At 35.8% G+C, this 25,730-nt stretch overlaps 1 protein-coding gene and 1 long non-coding RNA gene across 2 annotated transcripts in view; one reads left to right on the top strand and one right to left on the bottom strand.

Annotated features, from left to right (window-relative positions):
• LOC113604123 (uncharacterized) overlaps window positions 1-25,730 on the top strand; it is a 161,531-nt gene that overhangs the window by 49,148 nt on the left and 86,653 nt on the right. Inside the window, exon 4 of the long non-coding RNA XR_008296711.1 lies at window positions 25,143-25,286. This is a non-coding gene — a long non-coding RNA (uncharacterized LOC113604123). The remainder of the gene's footprint in view (window positions 1-25,142; window positions 25,287-25,730) is intronic.
• The window catches only part of PPP1R3A (protein phosphatase 1 regulatory subunit 3A), a 38,572-nt gene continuing 14,966 nt past the window's right edge, over window positions 2,125-25,730 (bottom strand). Inside the window, exons 2-4 of the mRNA XM_015067342.3 lie at window positions 7,579-7,637; window positions 7,341-7,465; window positions 2,125-5,425 (exon numbers count right to left, since the gene is read on the bottom strand). Coding sequence (XP_014922828.1) covers window positions 3,029-5,425; window positions 7,341-7,465; window positions 7,579-7,637 — 2,581 coding nt within the window. The 3' untranslated portion in view covers window positions 2,125-3,028. The remainder of the gene's footprint in view (window positions 5,426-7,340; window positions 7,466-7,578; window positions 7,638-25,730) is intronic.

The following is a 25,730-nucleotide window of genomic DNA, read 5'->3' as shown; positions in this document are numbered from 1 at the left end:
GGAAGCATGACTGCATTAACCCAATGTTCTTGAATGTTGAGGAGTGAGTCATATCATTGACTCATTTCCTTTTACATGGAAAAATCTATTGGGATCTTGATGGCTTGTACAGATATGATTTTTTTAAGACCGTTGATTCTACTACCTGTACTTGCTAACTAATTTTTAGAATATTCTTTCTAATAGAAGCCCAGCAAAATAAAAGGTGATGGGGATTTTATCACATTTCTTAGCCACTTTAGGAAGTAGACGTGTAGTGCAGTTCCCTTTGCTTATTTTCGTGCCACACCCTCTTTTGGCCCTTAATCAATACTCGCGGGTGGGATGGGGCAGGGGACATGGTGAGGGCAGCTATGCTTATAACTATGACCTTACCATGGTGATTCACAGTTGAATCTTTATTAACCAGAGGCTACCAGTTTTTTCTGAGATCCACCTCTGTTGCTTATCATAATGCTGTGATCAAAATGGGTTGCAAAAATCTTCCTCTCCACCTAGCAAGACTTTCCTAAGCTTTTATGGTTTTATTTCAAATTCTTCATAAGAAATGTTTGGAAAGTCAGTTCAATCACCAATTATTTCTTCATTGCATGCAGAGAAATACATAATTAAATATTTTAAATTCTTTCACACTTCTATTGTCATATTACAAATATGCATGAGAAGGTTTAGTAAGTCAATGTTACCAAAAGTCAAGTAAAAGAGATAAAAGAAATTACATTCTTTTATGTATAAGGGAATAATTACAGTGCAGGCACCTGTGTTCATAAAGAAATGTAGTATTCTTTGCATTAATAAGATATGGCATATTGACTGAAACTCTTAAAGGTAGAATGCAAAAACCATGCCAGTAAGATCTGAAGAAATACTAACCTTATTTCCACTGTAATTTAGACCTGTCAACAAAATTATCAGGATAGCAATTTTAGAGATAATATTCTAGGTACAGCCAACAGTGTTCCACTTGTATTTATTGAAAATGTGCTTTCTCAAGCAATCAAATATTTGCCATAAGTTCTACTTCAGGATGTTTGTATTTGTTCAACTAAAAAGTTAAGGTCAAGCATTCAGTTTCAATGGGACTTGAGACAAGCACACAATTAGGAATTTGGAAATAGTTGTGTATCTAATGAAAATTAGGGAAATGATTTACTACCACATTAAAGTCAGTTTAAATGCTTCATTCTCATTTTTTCTTCCCATAGATGCATGTTTCTTAGAACTGTGGGATGAGATAATCAGGTTTTACTCATTGAATTTACCTTTACAGGTAAATAAACAGATTATATTTTCTCTTTGAAGACCAATGTTACATGCTCTAGGAAAGAAGTTCCTATGAAAAAGAAATCACCCAAAAGGATTCCCTCAGTGTGACTCTCTTCCATATTTCTGGCCAAGTCAAAAATATCAAACTATATACCCATGCCTCCTTCTGGAAAATTAGCCATTCAGGGTATCAAAGGAAGTACTTTGCCATAGACCAGAGCACAGGATTTTTGCATCTAGCAGTCATTCAATAAATGGTTGTTGAAATCTTGTATAAAAATCTTTGCATTACCTTTATGTGACCAAAATGATTAGTTCCATGATTTCACATACTTAGCCATAGATAATAACAGCAGCCAATGTCACTGCTATATTGGATATTGATTTCTCCCTGAGTAGATTTCTAGATCTACTTAGTTGCCTATTTCAGACTTGAGTAATCGGGGTACCTGGGTGGCTCAGTGGGTGAAGCGTCACACCCTTGGTTTCAGGTCATGATTTCATGGTTTTGTGAATTTGAGCCCTGCCTTGGGCTGTGCTCTGGCAGTGCAGAGCTTGCTTGAGATTCTCTCTCTCTGTCTGTCTCTCTGTCTGCCCCTCCCTCACTCACACTCTCTCTCAAATAAATAAATTAATTTAAGAAAGAAAGAAAGAAAGAAAGAAAGAAAGAAAGAAAGAAAGAAAGAAAAGAAAGAAAAGCCTGAGTTATTATCTGATATACAACCTAATGGTATTATAACTATCACCAATGGTTAGTTGTTCATTCTCTATATGCACCTTGGGAAATAACTCATTGTCTTATAACAAAAGCGATTAAAAAAATTTTTGAAGACAAAAAAATACTACCAAGTAAAATAGTTCATTTGGAAATCTTTTTTTAATTATTATTATCATTTAATGCTTTATGCTTTATAAGTACAAATTCATTCTGAAGCAATGCTTGTAGAACTTTAAAACCTCGACTCTTGAATAATTGACATTAAAATTGTTCAGCTGTGTTATGCTTTCTCTTTATACAAGAGAAAAACATTGCTTAAGGATGGGCCACCCACAAAATTTTGTAGGTTACAAGATTATCTCCCAGTTGCTTCAGTCTCTGTCAGATTCGGCTTATGAGTGCTCTTTGAATGTGTGAAGGAGGTAAAAAGGATCCGTGTATAAAGTATTCAAACAAACAAGGTCTTTCTTTAAGTTTATGCATTTCAATATACATGGGTATTGTTCTTAAAAATATGGAATCAAAGTTGAAAGATTTGATCTATCAAAACGTGCTGATAAATGATACAGTGATAAATGCAAATTTCATGGTCAATACAAAAAGACCAAAAAAAAAAAAAAGTCCTCTGCCATTGTTCATGTTTTATCTATTTTTTTTTTAACCGTAGAGGGAAAAATACTCTCAGGGGGAAAAATGAAGCTTTACTGCAAAAGAAATGAATGCAAGAAATGGCACTTTAAGTAGTGAAGAGACGTGAAGCATTGCAACTTCATAGCCTGCTAAGGAGCAACAGCTGTACCTAATTTCAACTTGACGTGCTTCAGATCTCATATTCATATAGGCATTTAATGATCCAAACATAATGGTCCTATATAGAATAATTACTTATATGAAGGAGCAAACTTCATACGCATTCCTTTTTAAATGATCCTTCAAGAGAAAAACTGCACTGGGTCTTTGAACAATGAATAGTCTCTTTCACCAATCCAAATGTTTGGGACTAAAAAGCTTATCATTTAAGAGAAAATAATAATAATGGTGAGGTTACTTCTTTTTGACAGACTCTTTTTGTCTCCCCCCTTCCCAGGATAGCCAGTACAATGAAAAAAGGTAGAATGCCAAGCCAATCATCAGGTCATACTGGTAGATAGTTACAAGAAAAATCAGAAACAAAAGGAAATAAGGTATTTTAGAGTTGGTGTATTTCGAAATCAGAGATTCACTGCTTTCACTTTGACCTTCCTGGGCAAGGAGACTAGCAGAAGAAGAGCTCTCAGATTCCTTGTCACCTGAAGAGCCCGGTGATTGTCCAGAGTTGAATCCTTCTTTTCCATGCCTTGCCTCTTCCATGTTCTCCGCGGCTTCACTGACGGAAATCTTTGGCCATAGAGATTTTTCCTCACTGCATTCTTCTTGTTGAAAAATCTGGCTTGTCAATCTTTCTCTGCTATTACCTGATGTCACTACTCCTGAACTTTTAGAAACTTCTTCAGGTGTAGACCCAGGATGAGGGTGCTTCTCGGTACCCGGGATTTCACTTGTTGGATTACAATTATATTCTGATTTAGTAGAAATAGATTGGAGAGTCATGGTAGTAATTATATTCTCTACAGCAATTGCCTGTTCATGAGATGGCACTGAGGTTTTAGCATGGTGATTGGAAACGTGAGAGCCATTCTGAGAAGCTCTATTAGTGTCTGAATTTAAAGCAGAATGAATAACAGCTTCTAGATCCTTTCTCTTTGATGATTCTTGGACCTGTTTATGATCTCTGTTTTCTGGAAATGTTTTTTTGTCTGTTGGTAACATTCCCAAATGTAAATCCAGTTTTGAGGCTGCCTTTTGATTGCCTGTAATGACCTGTAAGGATTCTTCTACAGATGTGATATTTCCAATGCCACGTTTCTTCCTGTCATGTGTCTTCCTGGGATTGTACATAGATACGGTTTCTTCTTTCTCCGTTTCATCTACATGTACATTACAAATACCCAAACGTGACTCCTTTTCAAAATCATTGTCATAGATTACACCTCCTGTATCTCGTTGACAAAGGGTATAATGTGAATCATCATTTCTCCCTTCATGTGGATCAAACGCTGTTGCCTTTACCTCGATGGGCCTGTCACTTCGTGCTGTCTCTTGAGGTAGCTTAGCAATTATTGCTTTTTCTCTAGCAGACATGCTTTCTAGAGTACTTTCTGATGTTGTCTTAATTATATAAGCTGTACCTGCTTCTGCTCTCTCAGTAACACCATGATCAGCTAGAGAAGACAGTTCACAGCTCACTGTTTCTTGGCAGGTAAACAATTCTTCCGTAGGAGTAGCTTTCAAACTCCTTGTATTATCTCTCTTTCCCCACACCTCTTCACAATCTGCTTGTTCCTTGATCTGTTCTGTTCTATTTGTCTTGCTCTCTCTCGCTTTTCTCTGACTTTCCAGAACATTCCAACTTTGTTTATGTTGTGCGTTCTTATTCTGATCTTCAGGATTAATCCAACCTGATTTTTCTTCTTCAACTTGGAAAAGACAATCATTCCTCAAAACTTTTCCATTTCTTCGTGAACAAACCTGATCAGGCATCCCTCCAAAAGTGGTGCCGTCACTAGTCGAGAGACCATGCTCTGGAGTTGTTAACCCAGCTTCTTCCCGACTTAGACTTATCCTTGGTGAATGAAACGTATCTGCTCTGATTGTCTGGTCGGGAATTGTGGTGTCTTTACTCAGCCGAACGGCTAGGTCTCTGTTACCAGCTCCGGTCCCTTCCATACTTATTTCAGAGTGGCCCTGCTTCCTTTCTTGGTCATGTACGACTGAATGAAAATTTTTGCTTTGTTTTTCGTTAACACCTGAATGTGTTCTTTGCCCACCCTCCTCAGTCTTACTATTGCCATGATCTTTCTTAGAAGATCCCTTTCCTACTGATTCTTCTGAATAGAAATCCAAACAGAAACCTCTTCTTAAACATTCCCAATCTTTCACTTCAATTTTCTCAGCTCCTCCTTCATGTTTTTTATTGAGATTCTCTGTGACTAGTTGATCTGAGGAAGGACAAGATATTTGCACTCTGCCTCTCGCATGGGCTGGATTAGCATTATCATCCAGTACTTCTCTGCTGCCCGTGTGTAATTGCACTAATTCATCACTACTAGTATCTCCCAATGGTGGCTTGATTTCTCCTATATCTGGAGTAATTTTCTCTGAAGGTTGATGACTACACTTACTTCCTGAGGAGTACTTTTCATTGAAGTAAAAATCTCCCTTGAAGGAGCTTTCTGCTGATGAACTTGGAGACAAAGGCCTTTTAAACATGTCAGTGTACACTTCACCATGGATTTGCTTCTTCTCTAACCCCTCAGCTCTATTTGGAAAATTGACCGGATCTATCGCAAATGTATTCTTTTCATCTCTGGAAGCTGTACTTCTTATTAAGCATTGATTTATCTTAGGGGATAAAGAACAAAAACAAAACAGATAATGACCAAATGATTTTAAATATACAAAATGAACTCCATATATTTCATTCATGGGCTAGCAATTCACCGGTAGTTTTCCTTGGCTCGTTTCATTTATGGATTTTGTATAAATTCTCAAAGCCGGATGTTTTGGGGGGATCCTTGTAGGCTATGACTTGGGAATGAGATTAATAAGAAAAGGGACCAAAATTAATCACTCTCCTTCCCAGCTTCCAAATATCACATTGTATTATTCAACTATTCTTGCTTGTCATTGCTCTTTCTCCTCACTTAGGATATACACATTGATAGCTCCATGCTAATCAATTAGAGAGCAGCTTCCTGGGTGCCCCTTGCTGCATTTACACTTGCTGTAGGTGCCCCATTACAGTTTCTCTTATTAATATGTTTTCTGCAAAGCCTCTGCAAACTATTAATAGCAAAACGTCACTCAAAGAAAAGTGAGGGAGTTAATGTCTCTGCAAATTCTGTTTTAATGACCCTCTGCCAACTGGTACTCAAATGTATTTGAGCTCTTCAGTGATGCCAACTGTCAGGATTTAACAGTGAGATGCCTGTGTTTTTTTTTTCTCCTCATAACTGACATTTGCATGATCTCAATAATTATATGCAAATCTTACGTTTTCCCCTTCTTCTCACATAAGGCTCATGTTACTTGTCAACTGCACAGCTGTCTTGTAAGCCAATGCCTGTGGGTTCCACAGATTTGGTTGTATTTCCATCTATTATAGAGCTTCATTGTTTTATGCATTAACGTCAGCATGGAGCAAATTAGCATCTAAATTACAGCTCCCTGTTCATTTATTGGATGTACAATCTCAGTAACTTCTAAACAAACTTTTATATTTGAGTCTGCTCATTGTAATGAGGTGTATTGGTGAAGTATGTGATTTTTCAAGGCCCTTTCATTATATTCTGTGGTTTGAAAAAAAATGGCGATGTTAACTTTCAGCTGGTGAGAATTCTCACAATGGGTGACAACTTTGTAGTTTCTTAAAGTTGGAGCAAAGTAAATTGCATACTTTAGTGATGCAGCTTCCATATCACTATAGAAAAGGTAGGAAATGTAGGGAAAGAGATGAGCTCTATTTCTTTTCTTTTCCAGCTCTGACACTTGAAGAGGCAAATGTCATTTTAATCTTAGATGATTATGAATCCATGTATCCTAATGATATGAGCTCCAACCAAATACAGTAAAGGATAAATTGCATTATGTGACTCATTTACTCCCATTTCTTCCTTTGTGATAAAAATGCTATCTAAACCATCCCCCCCAAAATTCCAAATAGATTGAATGTTCACCAAGTGTGAAATTTATGATAACAAATTTAATACTAAATTGTACAGTGCTGGATTTGTTTCCTGTTTAAAAAATATAGCACAGGCTATTTTCTCCTCATTTGGTAATTTAATACTTTCCAACAACATAGAACTGTGGGGGTCTCATAAAGATGGAAGTAAGTTTTTAAAAATGCTGCTAAATGCAAGAATCACACTTGAAGAGCTGGACAGACTCTAACAATCATCTAGCCCAGCCCTCTCATTTTAGAGATGAATTTATGCTAAGTGTGCACTTGTCACAAAGATTAGAAATGCACATCAGGATAGTGCTACCTCTTCTATAATTCCTACAAACTATTACTCAGAGCCGCTGGTAAAGAGATAAGAAATGAATGTCATTAATTTACCACTGCAGAGACCAGAAGCAACATACTGAAATCAAAGTGCCTTGTTGATCAAGCTAGAGATGCAAGGACAGAATAGGCTGTGCTTTCACATTTGCAAATTATATTAGTTGAAACTATCGAAAGGCAGGCGTTGCAGCATCTTTGAAGCATAAATGGATTCATCGTCTCTAATACCGTGGCAACCAGAACACTTACCATCAACTCTAATTCTATTTCATTATGTTCATCATGTTCCCTGTTTACGTCTTTTACATTTTGATTACTGGTTTCTGAGTCTTCCTTGTCTTCATGGGAACAAACAATTGTTGGGATGTAGGTATCTGCAAAGTTAATACAATTGTATCTATGTGAGATTATTATCATCATAGGCTTTAACAAAAGACACAGACTTTGTTTAAAAATTAATTTGAATAAATCAAATAAAAAATAGTACCTGTAATCTTTGAATTCTCAAAGTCATTCTCATCTGATGTCAATAATGATTCTTCTTTACTGTCAAATTTAAAACAAAATGTTAGACATGTTTTCTGGGACTACATCTTCTAAGTATTTTTTGTACAGGGGGAAAGTCAAACAAATAGCAAGCCAAGTAAGTATTATATAACCTTTCATATTTTCTTGCGTTACTTTGTATGCTTTATAAATAAAATTGATTTCTTAGAATAATTCAGTAGCAAATATTAGTAGTAGAAAAATTTAAAAACAACTTCCATAATGCTGTATTTCTAAATAAGATTATGTTGCCTATATTAAAACTTACATAACCAAAGTAAAAATAAGTGTAAATGTTGATTATTCCATCATTCATGAATTCAATATTTGCAAGTGAGAACATTTTTCTCTTGGTTTAAATGCTAAAGTTTTATGAACTGTCAGTCCATTTGTGGTCATGGAAATTGTTTTTTAATGTTCTAATGATTAATTTTTTGTGTTCTACTTTACTCAAAATTCTTTCATTTGGATGGATACAACATTAACTCTCCTTTCAGGAAAGGAGAAAACAACAAACTTACTAAAAAACTGAAAGGCAGCTAAATTTATACTCAGTTCAAAGACTTTATGTGTGTATTGCCAAAGGCTAATTTTACAACCAAGACTTCAGATTGCTCATATGAAAGCATATATTTTCTTTCTTTAAAATTATTTGGGTTATACTTCCTTTATGATAATATTCTGCATTGTGATTAAGAAAGGTAAAAATATTTTTATTTCAAATGTACTCCATTTGTAGTTTTATTTGTGGAATCATTAGGATTTAGATTTGTCCATGACACTCAGCAAGAAAAATGTTGCTGAAAAAGCCTATTTTGTGTATAGCTATGTCACAAGCCAATCTATCAGAAACGATTGGCCCAGTGTCCACATTTTCTTATATTGTCTCAGCTGAATTTTCTTCTAGTGACTTTTCTCAATGACTTTTCTTGAATAAAATGCACGTAGAGAGTTGGCAATGTCTGATAAAGTTGTATAATACAGTCTACTCTTCATTACGTGGATAGTGTTGATCCAATTTCCAGGAAAGCCAATCTTTTTCAACAAATCATGAGAAAACTGCAAATTCTTCCATCTGGACTATGCAAGAAAGAAATTCAGTTTTGTATATATTTATGATGCTTCATTGTAACTTCACCAAAAATATTTGGTATTTTCCAGTGGGCCCATTAAATAAAATAATGTTTCTATATAAATATAGTATCACTGGAAAAAATATAGCATTTACATAGTGGATACTGACTTAATCTATAAATCTGTATCGTTTAATGAGGCCAGTAAATATGCAAAGATTTATTTTTATGGAATTTAACTGCAAATTGATGCATTTTCCTTTCTCCACACACCTAATATATAGGAGCTTTAAAAAACCCAAACCATTAAATATCATTTGATTGTTCTTGCTTCCTCTTTATTCCCATAACAGTGTTGAAAAATCTCATTTGTAGAGGGAAAATCATAGACATTTAAAGCCTTCTGTTTTTACTAACCAAAATGCTCTCAATCATTTTTCTAAATTAATTCTCTAAGATACTTCAATTTTTAAAAAATAAGTGCATCAAAAGGAAATAAACCTGCTTCTAACTCATTTTGGGGATAATTAGTTACTAAACTGTGTATTATTACACTGGTGTCTTACAAAACATGTAAATACAGAAATATGGGGGGGGGGTGGATCTTAGATTCAGGAATAAATACAAGAAAGAGAAGCTGAACTACATGAAATTTAAATATTATATCAAATATCTATGCAGTAAACTAATAGAAGATGTGTAAGACTCCTACAAGGAAAAGAATAAAATTGTATCAAGAAATACTAAAAACCTAGAAAAATTAAGAAACATACCATGTTCATAGATAAGAAGAAGATATATGAAAGTATTCTTTCCCAAATTGATCCACAGATTCAATCCAATTCTAAACAAAATTCCACAACAGTCTTTTATAAAATTTGAAAATATGGTTTTAAAGAGAACAAAAGACTGAAGAAAGAAGAAATATTTCTGAGAAGTAGCTGTGAGGAAAGCTTGTTCTACCTCATTTCAAGAGATCTTATGAAGTTTTAGTTACTAAAACAGTTATGTTGTGGGTGTCTGGGTGGCTGGTTCAGTTGGTTAAGTGTCTGACTCTTGATTTTGACTCAGGTCATGATCTCACGGTTCATGAGCTCTAGCCCCATATCTGTGCTAATAGCACAGAGTCTGCTTGGGATTCTCTTTCTCTCTACCCCTTCTCCCACCCCTCTCTCTTTCTCTCTCTCAAAATAAACAAACTTCAAAAAGACAGTTATGTTGGCACAGAGACAGACAAAGATCGAGAGCTTAGTAAAGATTCTCACATATCTATAACTTGGGTATATGACAATCATAGTATGTCACATACCAGGTAATAAAAGATTTCCCAATACATGGAGACAGGGAAAATGACTATTGTTATGAGAAAAAAAATGAAATTGGCACAACCTATATTCAGAAATCTACTCTGGATGGATGAAGATCTGAAATGTCAACAACCTTGAAATTCTTAAAAAATTTTTTTAATGTTTATTTTTGAAGGAGAAAGAGAGAGAGAGAGAGAGTGTGAGTGGAGGAGGGGCAGAGAGAGAGACACACACACACAGAATCTGAAGCAGGCTCCAGGCTCTGAGCCGTCAGCACAGAGCGCAACGCGGGGCTTGAACTCACAAACCGCAAGATGGTGAGCTGAGCTGAAGTCAGACACTCAACTGACTGAAACACCCAGGTGCCCCAGCAACCTTGAAATTCTTAATAGAAAATGCATGTGAATATCTTATGGACTTCAGAGTAGGAAACATTTTCTTAAATAAGAAGAAAAAAAGTGGCTATAAAAAGGATTGTCAGCCTAACTATATTGAAATTTAAAACTGGTTCATTAAAATACATATTTATAAGAGAAATGTATAAATTACAAACTAGGAAAGAATGCAAAATCAACACAAATAAGTATCAAGACTACATAAAGAACTCCTACAAATCAATAAGAAAGTACAAACATTTCAATAGAATCAGGGGAGAGGGACAGACATTTCATAGAAGAGAAACTTCATATAAGCCTATAATATGCACATAAAGGGGTAGTCAGTATGGTTAGAGAACAGAGAAATGTAAATCAAGACCACAAGGAGATACTCTTTTATATCTATTTAATTGATAAAAATTGCTATCAACTACAGAATCTTGAAACAACCCAAATGCCCATCAACAGAAAAGTAGACACAAAACTATGGCATATCACAAAAAAGAATATTACATAGCACTCAGAATTAATAAACCAAAGAGACATACAACAATATGGATAAATCTTAGTAACATAACATTAAATGAATAGTCCAAAAACATTACATCAGAGGATGTTCTTTTTTATATGCTAAAAACTACTGAAATAATTTGAATACATATATGAAGGAAAACAGAATATACTAAAAAGCTAAATAATCAAGAAGGCTTGATTTTCAAGATTATGGTTATATTAGGTGGGACAATTTGGGGTGAGGAATGAGAAAATGAGATGGTTAGGAGTTGGTTATTGTTTTGAGTGGTAGTTTTGCAGGTGCTTATTACATTATTTAAAATATCTACTTAAACTCTAGTTTCAGATAATTTGTTAAGACAAATGAGTTGCTCTTTTGATTAGATTAGAGGATGTCTATAGATCAAATCCCACTCTGAAACTCAAAGTATCAGTCATGACCATTACATCTAAAGAGTATAATTAAAACAACTTTAGAAAAATTGAGGAGAAAGATAAGTTGATGATGATAGGGCTAGAACTATACACAATTTTCATAGAAATGAAAAGCATTATTGGATGTTTCTAGTCTCCCTTTTATGTTCTCTGAGCCCTTTGTAAGCGGGCAAGTTTCTTATTTATTTGTATTGCCAGTGGCTAACACACTGCCTGGCCCATAATATTGGCATAATAAATGTTCAATAAATGCGTAACATCCTTTCTACTCTTCCCTGGTCTTTACCTTTTTGTCTTGACAGTGCAGAGCTTGCTTGGGATTCTCTCTCTGCCCCACTCCCACTCTCTCTCTCTCTCTCAAAATAAATAAAAATAAAACACTTTTTTAAAAAAGGGCCATTGATTCTTCTAGAAGATATTTTGATCACCCACTCTCATAACTTCCAATAAACACTGGAAAATTCAAGATAAATAAACTATAGCCTTTTATTTCTAGGAAGCTATAATGTAATGACTAAAATAGGTGCATCAATAGGCAATTATAATCATAATAAGTGATAAATATTATAATAAATTATAGAATATTATACATATTCTCTAAGACAAAAAAAGAGAGGACAGAAACAAGGAGGTTATTCTGTGGGAGAATCATGGGATTTTTTACAAAGGAAATAACATTTTGAGTTACTGAGTTATTGAGAAAAGTAGGAACCTGGCAATGAGAGAAGAATGGCAAGGTCATTCCAGACAGAGGCAATAACAAGTGGTAAAAGATTTAAGGGTATTTAAGGGATTTAAGAAGGCACAAAAGAACGAGACACATTCAGAAATAAAATGTTCAGATGGTTTGGATTGCATTTTGGGGGGGGGGGGATGAATGCCAAGGAACAGAACTGGAGCTAGTTTGAGTACGTTTTTTTTGTTTTTATTTAAATATCAGTTAGTTAACACACAGTGTAATATTAGTTTCAGGTGTACAATTTAGTGATTCAACGCTTCCATACAACACCTGGTGCTCATCACAACAGGTGCACTCCTTAATCCCCATCACCTATTCAACCCACTCCTCATGCCCCTATCTCCTCTCTAGTAACCATCAGTTTGTTTTTGAGCATGTTTTAAAGGGCTTAGCATGTGGGGCAGTGGATCTGAGTTCTTTAAGCATGTTTTTAGCCACTGCAGGCGTGGTGGGTAAAGGGAGTTCAATGGGAGAGAGACATGGTCAGATGTCCATTTCAGAACCAGTCTCTAGAGGTACATTAAGGGACCTTTCTAAGGAGAACCTGGATAGAATGAGCCGTGGTGGGGCAAAAAGACTAGCCATGAGATGACTACAGTATTTCAGGCACAAAATGATGAGGGTTAAAGGCGATGGCCAAGAGGAAAGAGGAGAGGAATGAAATGCTACATCCTTTTGATGTGGCAACAATATGATTGTTGATCAATTCCTGTAGATAGATTTAAAAAATGACTAAAACTAATGCACTCATGAGATTTAGAAATCTACTATTTTTCCTCCTAAGACCTAAGTAAGGGAGAGTTAAGTCTGGTAGTTAACTGGGGCTCCTGCACTACCAGTCAGTACGGTGCTGAATTAGTCTCCAGGGTGGTTTCTGGTCTCTTATGGGCTGGGTGATCTGCTTCTCAGGTACCCATGAGAAGCACCTTCCTCCCTAATCTCACATGCTTAGACAGGGGACCCTCAAGTTATGCTTATTAGTTTTCTGGGTATTATTCTAGTCCTTCACTGGGGAAAAAGAAAATGCCTCTTCATCCATTCTGTTCACCTGGGCCCATAATATTCTAACTAGTTACCAGTCAGCCTCTAGGTTGGAGCCAACTTGTTTTGCTAGATTTGGGCATTCTATCTTGATGAATTTCTAAGGAACTAGAGATCAAGCTCATAACGGAACTTTAAGCATGCCAGTTGTTCAGGAGCCCTGCTGCCTTGTCCTTCTCTTTTCCCATAAAAACTATAGCTCTTCATACAACAACAGTTCCCCAAATCTCCTTTCACATCAGAAGCACCAGGTCCTATCTCTGTAAGTTTTAAATTAATAGACCTGCACATGGAGGTGGGGTGGGGGGAATGGACAATGATATTACTGGTAATCTCCTAAAGTGATTTCATGCGAGGCAGATTTGCAAACCCCGATATAGATGTGGTGTGTGTCAGTGCACAGAGTCCATTGGGTCTTGTTGCACAGGTGGCCCCTTCCCTAGTGATAGGCAGTGGAGAGAGTCATTCTTCTGCTTTCGTGGGCCCTCCTGGCCCCAAACCCAGTTCCCTTACTCCGTGTTAGTTTGATAAGACTTTGTAACACACTCTCCTATTTAGAAAACACTTATGGGTAAAGAGAAATAAAGGCTAATGCAGAGGTTTCTAGTTTCAGAATTCCAAAGGATGGAACTACCCTCACCTGAGATGGAGAAATCAGGAGGCGAAGCAAGGGTGAAGGAAAGCAGATGAGTTTCATTGAAGGAAATGTGTTAGGCTTAGAAAGCCTTTGGGCTTTTGACAAAATGGGAAATGAAAATTAGTTCTTATTGAGTGAAAAATGCCCAGATTATGTTGTTTTTCTTTTACCTCTCATAATACCATTGCACAAAGGCTTGCAACATCTTTACATTTAAAAATTTCCCCCCACTTCAGAGAAATGGGATATAGTACTGAAATTTTATGTGATGGCCTCAAGTAGATAATAAATATGTTTTGGATGTGTAAAGAAATTAATGATTTCCAGTTAATAATGATCCCTTTGAAATGTAATAGTAACAAAATATATAGCAATCTGTATTCATTCATTCAATCAAGCATCATTTAACAAATGTTTGAGTGCCCACAAATTTCCAAATATTGTACTAGATCATCACAACGAATAAGACCGAGTTCCTGCCCTCAAAGAGCTCCCAAACCCGTGGGAAGACAGATACTTTTTACACAAATCACTGTGTAATAAGTGTGTGTTCAGTGGGGTGGAAGATGGGGTAGAAATAGTTTCCAGGAGGATCTGGCCTCTAAGTTGAAAATAAGAAGTAACGCTAGTTAGGGAGGAGGGGAGCGGCAATTCTAAGTTTAAAGTGTCATGTACAAGTATGTTATCAGTAAAAAAGAGCTATTTTAAATATGTCAAGCAATTTAAGATACAATTTAGGAAGAATGAAAGATCAAAACCCTGGGTATCAAATAGTAGTCAGCCAGTTCAACAGGCACAAACTTAAAATCCTAACAATGCTTCTTAAAATGTGGTTCACTGAGCTCCTTCAAAAAATGACCTGGTACTCATTTACAAATGCTGCTTTGAAGGTCCAAAACCAGTTCTGAATCAGCATGTCTGGAGTGGGGAGTAGGAACTGCATTTTTTAGTAGAACTTCATTTTTTAGTAGATGTTCTAGTGTTTGAAAACATCTAGTCTCACTGTTCATATAAGGGCTGCAGGAAGACACTCTAAGAATCCAGGAAAGTGATGCAGGAAGTAGCTCCTTATGTCTCTGACTTTTCAGCAAGTCACATCCAATTCTGTAAGGATGGCTGCAGCTCTATGTACAAAATAACTGTTTATGTATCACATATACCCAGAAAATAAGTACATTGGAAAACAGACCAGTCTAGGTATCTTATAGAATAAAATGATGAAACATCGATAAGGTAGAAATTGAAAGGTATTTGCAACCTATCTAATGAATTAACAAGAAAACAATAATTTGTGTTTATGAGTCAGCAGTTAATAACTCCCAACTTGAGTCAGTTCTACAGACGCTCAACTTCTTAGCCTCATGTAACTTCAGAAATGTTATCCTACTTTTTTTTGCCAAACTCCTTCAATTCATAGGACCTCAGTTCTGTAAGAGGCCTCATACTTGGATAGTCCCATCCCATCATATCATAGACAGAGAAACTAAAGCCTAGTGAAACAATATGGCAGAAGTCACACACACTAACTAGTAAGTAAACTAGGACTATGTTCAGATTTCTTGGTCACCATGCCAATGTTCTCTCATAGAGGGTCAAACCAGAGTGAAAAAGAAAGGCTTGGATGCACATCTCATTCACCACTTACTAGCCATGTGACTTCAGACATAATACTTAACCTCTCTATGCCTCAACTTTCTCCAAAATATTGCCTCCTCTTTATATAGGGCTATTATTTAATATAGTCTCAATATGTGTAAGTGTTTGATAAGTTTATTATTATTATCACTATTGTGTGGTAAATATGTTTTATAACACCATAGCGCCAAAGTCCCATCTTTTTCCTTTTACTTGGACTTACCTGTATTTTTTTAATGTTTACCCTATATTCTCTCATATCTTTAATTCACAAGCTACTTTCAAGAGTAAAATTTGCCACCCATGATAGCATACTTGCTTAGTTGTTTTTAGTGTGCCCTTCTTAGAGGACCATCCTCCAAAGAAAAATCACCAGATCTTCAGTGAAAGTAACATTTTATTTAAAAGAGTCCTCTCCAAATACAGTGTGCATGGGAATGTTAATTCACACTTTGTTCTATCACCCAGTTGTTTTATTCAGTGTCAAGATCTGGGCACTGAGTTAATGCTACTGCAGTTTCTGGGTATATGGACCTTCTGCTTTAACACTGTCAAAATGTAGTAGGTTTTGTGTAAGTAATCATACAGTTTTCCTAAGGTCCTGTAATGCCATTGTGCTAAAAGTTCATATGTCTCTTAAAATAGGAGTGAAACATCTCGGAGACCCATTCCACACAATCTACGTCTGATGTGATGGAATTACCTAACCAATCAGGGTAAATGTCAGGATTAGGTTGTAGGCAGCAAAAGTGTAACTCTTTTCCAAGAGGAATAAAAAAGTTGGCATAAAAAAGGATCACTTCCAAAGTGAGTCATGACTTGTCTCTGTGTCTCCTTAACACTGCTTGAAAATGCTTGGCATTGCTCAAAGAGAAGCAAACTTCCACTCTGAGATAAACAGCTAAAGAGTAAATAAACGTTGAACTGAGAAGTTCAGCCTGTCCTTTTGTTCCAAGCTGGGGACCTCATTTTATTTCCTCTATCATCCTCCTTTAAAGAAAGAAAGGAAAATAAATGAATGGAGAGCTTTTAAATTAGAAAAAAAATATGTACCTCAATTGAGATTTTTTAAAAAAGAAGAGTACATTAGCCTTGACATTGGCACAGACAAATGGCTACTTCTAGAAATACCAAAAAGACTTTCAGACATTTTTATTTTAGCCATTTCTGAACTAGAGGAAGAAAGGAAGCAAAAGCTTGTACTTAATGAGAGGTAAAGTTTGTAATACATTAACTAACTACTAGCGCTTAATATCTATTCCTTTGGTGTTACAATACCTGGAGTCTTCTCTTAATCATGAATAAAACTGAAAACAGAAGTGAAATATATGATCAAAAGAGAGAGAATTAAAGAGATTAATTTCTAATTGTGCACAGACGTATCTAAGGAAAAACATTTAAAGGCATGATGCATAAGGGATTTAGATTGAAAGACGAGTTACGTTCAGTTCCTTGATGATAAAGAAAGGACAGTAAAAGGAAGACAGCTCTGCATTATTAACAGGGATTGAAAGAAGCAGGAAATCATCTTAAAGAAAAACTTCAAAATTTTTAAATGGCTTTATATTCCCTTCGATGCTGAATCTGGAGATGAATAACTAATACGGTAAGGAACATGGTTTTTGTGGACATCACATTCCTTATCTTTAAAGCAAAAGCTCTGGATTAGATTAGGGATATCAAATACAATACCCTCATGCTGGCCTCGCTCTCTAGCATCCATGGCAAGCACTGATAACGCATCAAGGGATTTCCTTGCTGAGACTCCACTGAGCTCCACGAACCTTCTCCGCACAGCCTGGCATCCACCACTTGTCAACCCCTTTATTGTTCAAGTTGGAAGGAATTTGCTCTTCTCACTTTTGCTATTAAATAGCATGCCTTCCAGTTTTAGAGTTCTATATTTATATAAATAATAGGAGTATCTATGAATATAATTTTGACATGTTTGATTTGGAAATTTCTTAAGCTAATTAAAAAAATCAAAATGCTAGAAGAATCAGTAGAAACAGCTGTTAACCTAAAATTGTAATACAGTCAAAAATAAACTCTTGATAAAATCTTATGACCAGCAGTATCAGTTCAAATTGATAGAAAGCCTACCTGCACAGTGTGTGAGCTCATCTTCTATTCTTTGTAATAAAGGTGACAGAATCATGTATTTCCACATTATTTTACTTTTGTCCAGGTAGAACGTTTCAAATAATGGAACATTACCAGTATCAAAACTGGTTGGGATAAATAAGTGTATTGGATAATACGTAACATATAAGCTAATTTATTACTTTTAAAATATAATCGTAAACCATGGCAAACCACGCGCCCCTTGCGTAAACTCTAGTGAACTGCTCAAGCATTCGAGAAACTAAACACATACCATGACATTAGGGAGCAGATGGTTTTATAGAGTCATTTACCTGTTTTCCATTTACTACATTTCTGAAAATCTCTACTTCTATTTCTCAGTTAGAGCATTGCCCATTGCCTCAGTGCTTGATTGTGAATATGTACTGGAAACAATGGTACTGTGCCTTCTTGATGCAGGAAATTTCAATAACTGAAAAACATACGTTTGCTGAAAAATTCTTTGTTAAGTTTCTTTTCCAAAGTTTCTTCATTTTGTCACTCTTTTTCCTACTCAGGATTGCCCCTTCGAATCTGCTTTGTTATGTCAAAGCACTAGGTGCTTTTTTTTTTTTTCTTGCTCACTTCACCTCACAGGAATCAGGACAAAAACAAAACAAAAAACAAAACAAAACAAAACAACAACTACTTAGATTTAATTCTGTGATGGCATCTGGGCAACATGTGTCATTTTGTGGCAACGTGTATTTTCTAAAGAGGTACTAATTTGTGAGGATGTAGGAGGATCTTGGAGAGCCAAGTGTGAACCAAACATTGTAGGTTGCTTTGGGAGGAGATGTGATTATAAGTAGAATCCATGAATTTTAAGAGAAGAAGGCTTATAGGTAAACCTGGCCCAAGGGGGGCCTCTGCCACGTCCTGCCAGTTATACTCGTTATACTCCACTGAGGGAGAAATGTGAATGTTTGTAAGCGATAGGTACTGGAAAAACTAAAGAATACACATCAAAGAGATTTCAGAAAATATTCTTAAACTTATTGGCCCAAAGTCCTTATTTCACTTGAGTTTTAAAGGAAGTAATTGTCACCCATGGAGTAGGTGGGTGACAAGAAACTAGTGATTATTCAGCTGAGACTCTTGCTACTTCAGAAGTCTGACATTCTTTTTCTCCACAATTCCCCAGCAAAGTGATTGCAAAGAGCTTTATACCATCTCCATCTTTCAAAAATTATCAGAGTGTTGTCATGTGAATTTTTTTTCCAGAAGATACTAAATTGCAGGCATTATTTTTTTCATAATGATACTGATTTTGTCTCTGGTGGTGTAAAAAGTCATTATTCACAGAGTCCTGACTACTGAGCCAGCTAATTGCAGTTTAAGAAATTCTGATTCAACATGTTTTCTTTGTGGAATCTACATGTAAGCATTGCCTAAGCTATTTGGTTTGTTAAATCCAGAGCTTTGACATCCCAGCTCTATAGCATTTGTGTTACGTGTCGTTTTGAAACTGTTTTAAGAAAAAGCAATTTCGACCCCCACAGTGACCAAAATATCTCTTAAAAGTAAATAAAATAAATGTGTGAAGCACTGAATAAATAAATAAATAAATAAATAAATAAATAAATATTTCTATAGAAAAAAAGAGAGAAAGTACTTTAAAGTGTAAATTGATATATCCAGTGTATGTTTGGAAGGGTTGGAAGACGGAGTCAATACAAAGGAGCATGAGACTTCCAGACTTGAAAATCCAATCATTCCAGAAGTGACACCTCTCGGAAGGAATTGTTGCCGAAGTAAGGGTGATGGGTATGAAGTCAGAGCACCAGCCTGCAACTATTCACCTGAGCATCTTTGCCCTCAACTGTGTCTCAAGATAGCAGTGTTGACAAGTAGTAATTCATTTTTTTTTATGGGGAACAAAGTGCTCAGAAACTTCTCCAACTTTTTTCCCAGCTTCTGTCCATTCCTGTCTCCTAACCAAGAATTTCAAGCATGTGTCAATACTCTTTCCTTCATCTGGATAGTAAGTTGGGTGAGATGGTATACAGTTCAGTAGAAATACTGAAAGAACAATTCTGCAGTATTTCTTCTAGGAGATCACAGGTTTTATGTTTGTAAAAATTCACCAGATATCTTAAATATAATAATTGGGACCAACAAACGTAGAGGCATGACAAAGCAAGTTAGAAAAGTTCCAATACGCAGTGCCTTCCTGTGACTACCTTTGTTAAATTTAAAAGCTATAAAGTCATTCTTAGCTTGTTTCTTCCTTGCTATGGAATTATACATGTCTATTTCCTCTATGTTTTGAATTTTTTATGTATTATCAGTGACTGTTTTTTAGTTTTAATGAGTGTTTATGATATGAAATCCGTTGTAATTCACTTCCATTCTCAAGCAATTCAGTTTCACCAATATAGTTCCAAACTAGCTCTTCTACTTATGCTAATCACAGCATAAATTGATATATCAGGGAAAAGAGAAATATGATAAATTGGGTTGGATGGTTTATGTTAAAATCCAAATAAGAACCCTATTATCCAAGTGGATTTGTATTTAGCTGCATTTGAAAAGTTTTCTAGGCAGCCCGAGTAAGGCTTAAAGCATTATTTCTAAATTTAATGCTTTTGTGAACTTACGTCACACATTAAAATCATCTTAATGCACCTTTTTGTCAATTCTTCACAATAGTATTACAAAAGGAAGGAAGGAGAGGATACATTTAAAAAGCAAATGAAAAAGAACTCAATGGAAGCCTATTAGGCTACCTGTTGATGAGCATGTAAGAGAGTCATTAATATGCGGCTCATTGACATGATAGGCCATAATGACTCCTCTAGGGACGGTTCAGTCTATTGTGTCAGAGACTAGTTAGGGATTCATTAACGCGAAGACTCGTGACTTCTTAATATGCAAATTATTAATGCAATGCACCGAGGCATCCCTCACAAATGTCCACATTTTGCATTACATGTTTTTTGCCACCCTTCACCCACCCCTTTTGTGAACTATTTTCTTTCTTCCATCTTCTGTTGTGGATTTCTTCACAAAAGATTCTGCACTCACGTGGAATCTATCACTTCACATTCAAAGACCTCCTCCCCTTCAGCCCATGTTTCTTGGATTTAATGCAGGTTTACATATACAAATCGCTTGAACATTTTGAATAAAGCAGTAAAAATTCAGCATAAAACCTGATTTGAGATATTTCTCCAAGGTCAAATTGGTTTTTGGCTAAAGGCAGGGCAACGTGAAAAAGTCGTTGTTTTTAAAAAGTGAGACCCTGAAACGTGAATAGTATCATTTGTCCTGAAAGTGGGAGGGGAAAGAGAAACAGAGAGCTGAGAAAAGCCCAAGAAAGAAGACACAAGAAAAAAAAACATTTAATTAAACCAAGAAGAGTTACTATTCATACCAATGTAATACATTAAATGAAGAAATGGATTTATACTACTCTATGTCTAGCATAGAGCAAGTAATCAGTAAGTATTAGCTGGTACTATTATGTTGGCATTTTGCATGTTGCAAAACGTTGAAGGTAATATCCACATTTCCTATTGAAACAATAAGAAAAAATATTATGGAGTGAAAGTTGTTCCGTCTTTGTCTTTGAATTAACATACCACAAGGAGGGGATCAAACATATTCTTTATTCCTACAGCAGAATTAACTACAGAATTCATGGAGAGATACTCAAGTATTTTTTGAAACTTATCCATTTTCATGTATAGAAAATATGTTATAAAATACCTTTTCATGTGGGACTTTGTATACTACCCATATTCATTTTCTTGCACTTTATTACTCTAGCCTTGTCTAAAATACAATAGCTTCTCTACTACATTTCAGGAGAAACAGACTCTATTTCTAAATTCCATAAACCCTAAACTCTGCAGTGGGTCTACAGAAGTCTGTTTATCATGAAATTCGTATTTCCATACAAAATCAGTAATTTTTTTCCATACAAAATCAGTAATTTTTTTTAAGCTAACAGCTTATAGAAGTATAATGTGTATATAAACTCACCCACTTTAAATGTACAATTCAGTAATTTTTAGTATATTTAGTATATTTTCAGTACATTTTAGTATATTTAGTATATGATGGAGTTGTGCCATCACAAAAACCTAATCTTAAAACATTTCCAGCACCCCAAAAAGAAAGTTCATGTCCCTTAGAATCACTCTTCATTCCCCACCCCCAGCCCTGGAGTACTAATCCTCCTGTCTCTATATATTTGCCTAATCTGGGCATTTCATACAAACACATTTATGCCGTATGTGTTCTTTCGTGTCTGGCTTCTTTCACAGCGCATCATGTTTTGACGCTCATCAGTGTTGTAGCCTGTATCCGTTCTTCCTTTCTTTTCGTTGTTTAATAGTATTCCACTATATAGATACACCACACTTGATTTATCCATTCACCAGTTGTCAGGCATTTGGGTTGTTCCATCTTTTGGCTCCTGTGGACAGTACTTCTATGAACATTTACGTATCTGCGTGGGCATATGTTTTCATTTCCCTTGGAAGAAACCTAGGTGTGAAATTGCTGGGCTTGTGATAATTCCATGTTTCACATATTGAGAAACTGTCATATTATTTTCCTTTAAAGTGGCTGTTCTATTTTATAATCCCACCATTAGTGAGTGCATGAGGGTTTTAATCTCTCTATGTCCTCGCCAGCACTTGTTATTATCTCTTATCCATCATAATCATTCTAGTGGGTGTGAAGCAATACATCACTGTGGTTTTGATTTGCATGTCCCTAATGATTAATTAGTTGTCTACTGTTTTATGTGCTTATTGGTCATTAAAATAGCTTCTTTGGAGAAATATCTATTCAAATGCTTATTTCATTTTATTTAATTTCTAAAGTTTATTTATTTATTTTGGGAGAGAGAGAGCGTGCAAATGAGGGAAGGGCAGAGAGAGGGGAGGACAGCGAGAGAGAGAGAGAGAGAGAGAGAGAGAGAATTCCAAGCAGGCTCTGCACAATGGTGCTCAATCCCACAAACCATGAGGTCATGATCTGAACTGAGACCAAGAGTTGGTCGCTCAATTGACTGAGCCATCCTGGCACCCCTTGGTTTATTTTAAAATTGAGTTCTCTTTTTATTATTGAGTTGTAAGAATTCTTCTGCATGTAACTCACTTACTAGTTATACGATTTGTATTTTCTCCCATTATGTGTGTTGCCCTTTCACTTTCTTGACTGTGTCTTTTGAAGTGCAAAAGTTTTTAATTTGGATGATGGCTGTAATTTTTATTAGCCCTAAAGTCTTTGCTACCTTGGAGAGTTCCTATATAGACTTTATTTGATTAAATCTCTTTAGGGAAAAATATTATTTTTAATATAAATAATTTTTATTAATATAATTATCACAAGCAGCTAATTATACTTCACATTCTCACTAATGCTAATTTCAATACCAAATGCTAGAAAACATCCAACAGTCATTGGTCCTACCTAGGTTCTAGACTGAAGTAGTTATAAACAGATACAGAAATGATCCAAATGAATATGTAGATTTAAGGAAACAAGTCCAACTGATTTAGGAAGCTCACAGTACAAACATCATGTTATTTTGTCTGGAGCCTACCATTAGAAGAGATAGAGTAAGCATGGAGGAGTTCATCAGTGCCAAGATGACTCTCCCGGTTGAAGGTCTTTGGATCCCTGATTAAATAGAGCAAAGTTTATTACTAGGAAATCCTAAGAAGATGAAGTGAGAAGGGCTCAATAAGATAGACTATGGTTGAAGATTAGTACAAGAGCAATATGGTGCTTGGAAGGACTAGTTGAGAACCTGATATGAGTCAAAAGGCAAGGAGCAGGTGACTAAAGAAGTTGGGTCACAGACTGGGATTGCTGAAGGAGTCGGGTGCAAGAGCCAAATTCTGCTGAGATGCAGCCACATTGCCAAAGGTGGTATCTCGGCCACACTTTCAACAAGGCAGAGGAAGATTCTGGAGTCAATACTCTGAAGAATCGTACTACCAAGTGGGCTTGAAGGACACAGTCCATCTATTGGACATCATGCTAATTCAGAATGTCAGACACAACTCAGTGTGTTTTCGATGGACAGATATTTAATATTTGCTAGACATTATACTAGAAGTTAAACCACAAACACAAGCCAAGATTAAACAAACTCTGCCTTCATAAAGTTTACAGTGTAGAGAAAGATAAATAAAACCAGCAGTTTAAAAATCACAATTGTACCATTCACGACTGGGGAAGCCTGGGGTCCTACAGAAAAAAATACTAGGAGCACTAACCCAAACTGAAAGAAGGGAGGGAGCTGGCTGTGTAGATACATGGGTTTGCAAAGAGAGATCAGACTGGAGGAAGAGGAGATCCTGCAATCTGATTACAGACACTTTTTAAAAGCTTGATTTTCTGATTTGTAAAATACACAATTCTCAAAAAGACAAACTTTTAAAAGAAAACTTCTAAAATTTACTTCATTCTAAATGGTAATTAACTTTATCTTTAACATTGCTACTATTACTTAACCCTCTCACGTGCCATACCTGTAAAAGTGTTACTTCGTTTAGATTTACTTTCTTTTCGTTTAAACTCTATTAGTGGATACTGAGACCAAATGAATTGCAATTTTTTTAAAAAAGTTAACTCAGAACACCTGTGTTTATGTCTTCAGATTATATCAGTTATTCTTAATCCTGGGGCATAACAGAAACACCTGGGGAGCTTTTTAAAAATACCTGTGCCTGAGCCCAGCCCCCGACAAGTGCAATTCGTCTTTGTCATGGGGCCTACGTATGGGTGCCCTTTTTTCCCCCTTTCCTATGTGCAGCCACACTTGAGAAACCCTGGTTTACGCTGCTACACTGGCTGCTCTGGGAAGGTATGGTTAGTGTGAAATTGATTCCTTCAGTAAAAATACTTGGAGTTTTCGTGGGGTGGAAAGAGGAGACGGAACATAAAATCAAATATGCTAGCATTAATATAAATTTTACACAGGCTGTATTTCTGCTACTGTTATGTCTATAAAACAATTAATTTTCATTCATCATGGAGATTGCCCATCCATACTTCAGTGAATCTAAATTTACTTATTTTTTTTTTAACTGAAAGGAAAACTACATGTTGCTTAGGGTAAGAAACATTCATAATTTCTACACTAAGAACCATATTGCTATTATAAAACTGATAGTGTTTGTAAAATTTTAGACCCAGACTAGTAAAACAGTGTTGAAAAAGGCAGAACTTTCAATTTCATAGTTTAAATGTAAGTTTGTGGATAATGCTAATAGCTTCGTGTTTTTGGAGTTTATCATATGTAAGAGAATGTTTCATGTAAAAATGCCACAACCAGGTATATTCTGGTCTTCTTTTTTCCTGATATGATACACAAGTGAAGGCACTTAGAAGATTATACTTGCTGTCTTTGAGAATCGGCATTTCGCGATGGTTTGCTTTGTTTGTATATGTGTGGTGTTGATTTTATGAAAAAAAAAATCTTTTCACATATCTCATTTTATATAAACTTATTATGCAAGTTTGTACAATACTATATATATATGATACTAGTAGCCTATAATCAGGATAAACAAAATATGTGGAAGTAAAAATGATAGGTACAATTATTTAGTGCTTTTACATTCAAATAACTCCAGTGTTAAATTTCTTCTTTGTTTAGATTCACTATAACACAGCTCCATCTTCACTAGAACAAAGCTGCAACTTGGTCCTTCAGTGGAAAAGCTGGACCTTTGAAAGATAAGATATGAGAATCTGGGCAGCCAGAAAGCAGCCAGGAAAAGGAGAAAGGGATCCTAGGAAGGTATGGTGTCAAAGAGAAACTGCTTTCTCTTTACTGCACGCTTCCCTTTCTGTCACGGACCCTGTGATGAGGTAGTGACTGGTCCTGTGGAAAATATGCCCAAGGGTCTATAGGAGACATAAGTAGACAAAAGGGAAAGGTCCATCACTTCAAATCGCTTCAAATATTGCCCCAGCTGCTTTGTTCAGCATGGGACTCTGTTCCCCCAGATTTCTTCATGACTAACTCTCTTCAAGTCTCTGATCAGTTGTCATTTCCTCAGTGATGTGCCGTCTTTACTAATTCTTCTTATGACGCTTTGCGTTTTATATTCTCAGCTGCATTTGTCATCTTCTAACATAACTTACTTATTCGTTATGTTAATTACTTATTAGTTTTCCCTCCATTAGAATGTAAGCTAACCAAGGAAAGAGACTGTCATTTTTTCACTAATGTATCCTTGCT

Source organism: Acinonyx jubatus, chromosome A2 (genome assembly GCF_027475565.1).
Source record: "Acinonyx jubatus isolate Ajub_Pintada_27869175 chromosome A2, VMU_Ajub_asm_v1.0, whole genome shotgun sequence".
NCBI lineage: Eukaryota > Metazoa > Chordata > Mammalia > Carnivora > Felidae > Acinonyx > Acinonyx jubatus.
The sequence above is the reverse complement of the archived record's forward strand: the minus strand, read 5'-3'. Positions and strand labels throughout refer to the sequence as shown.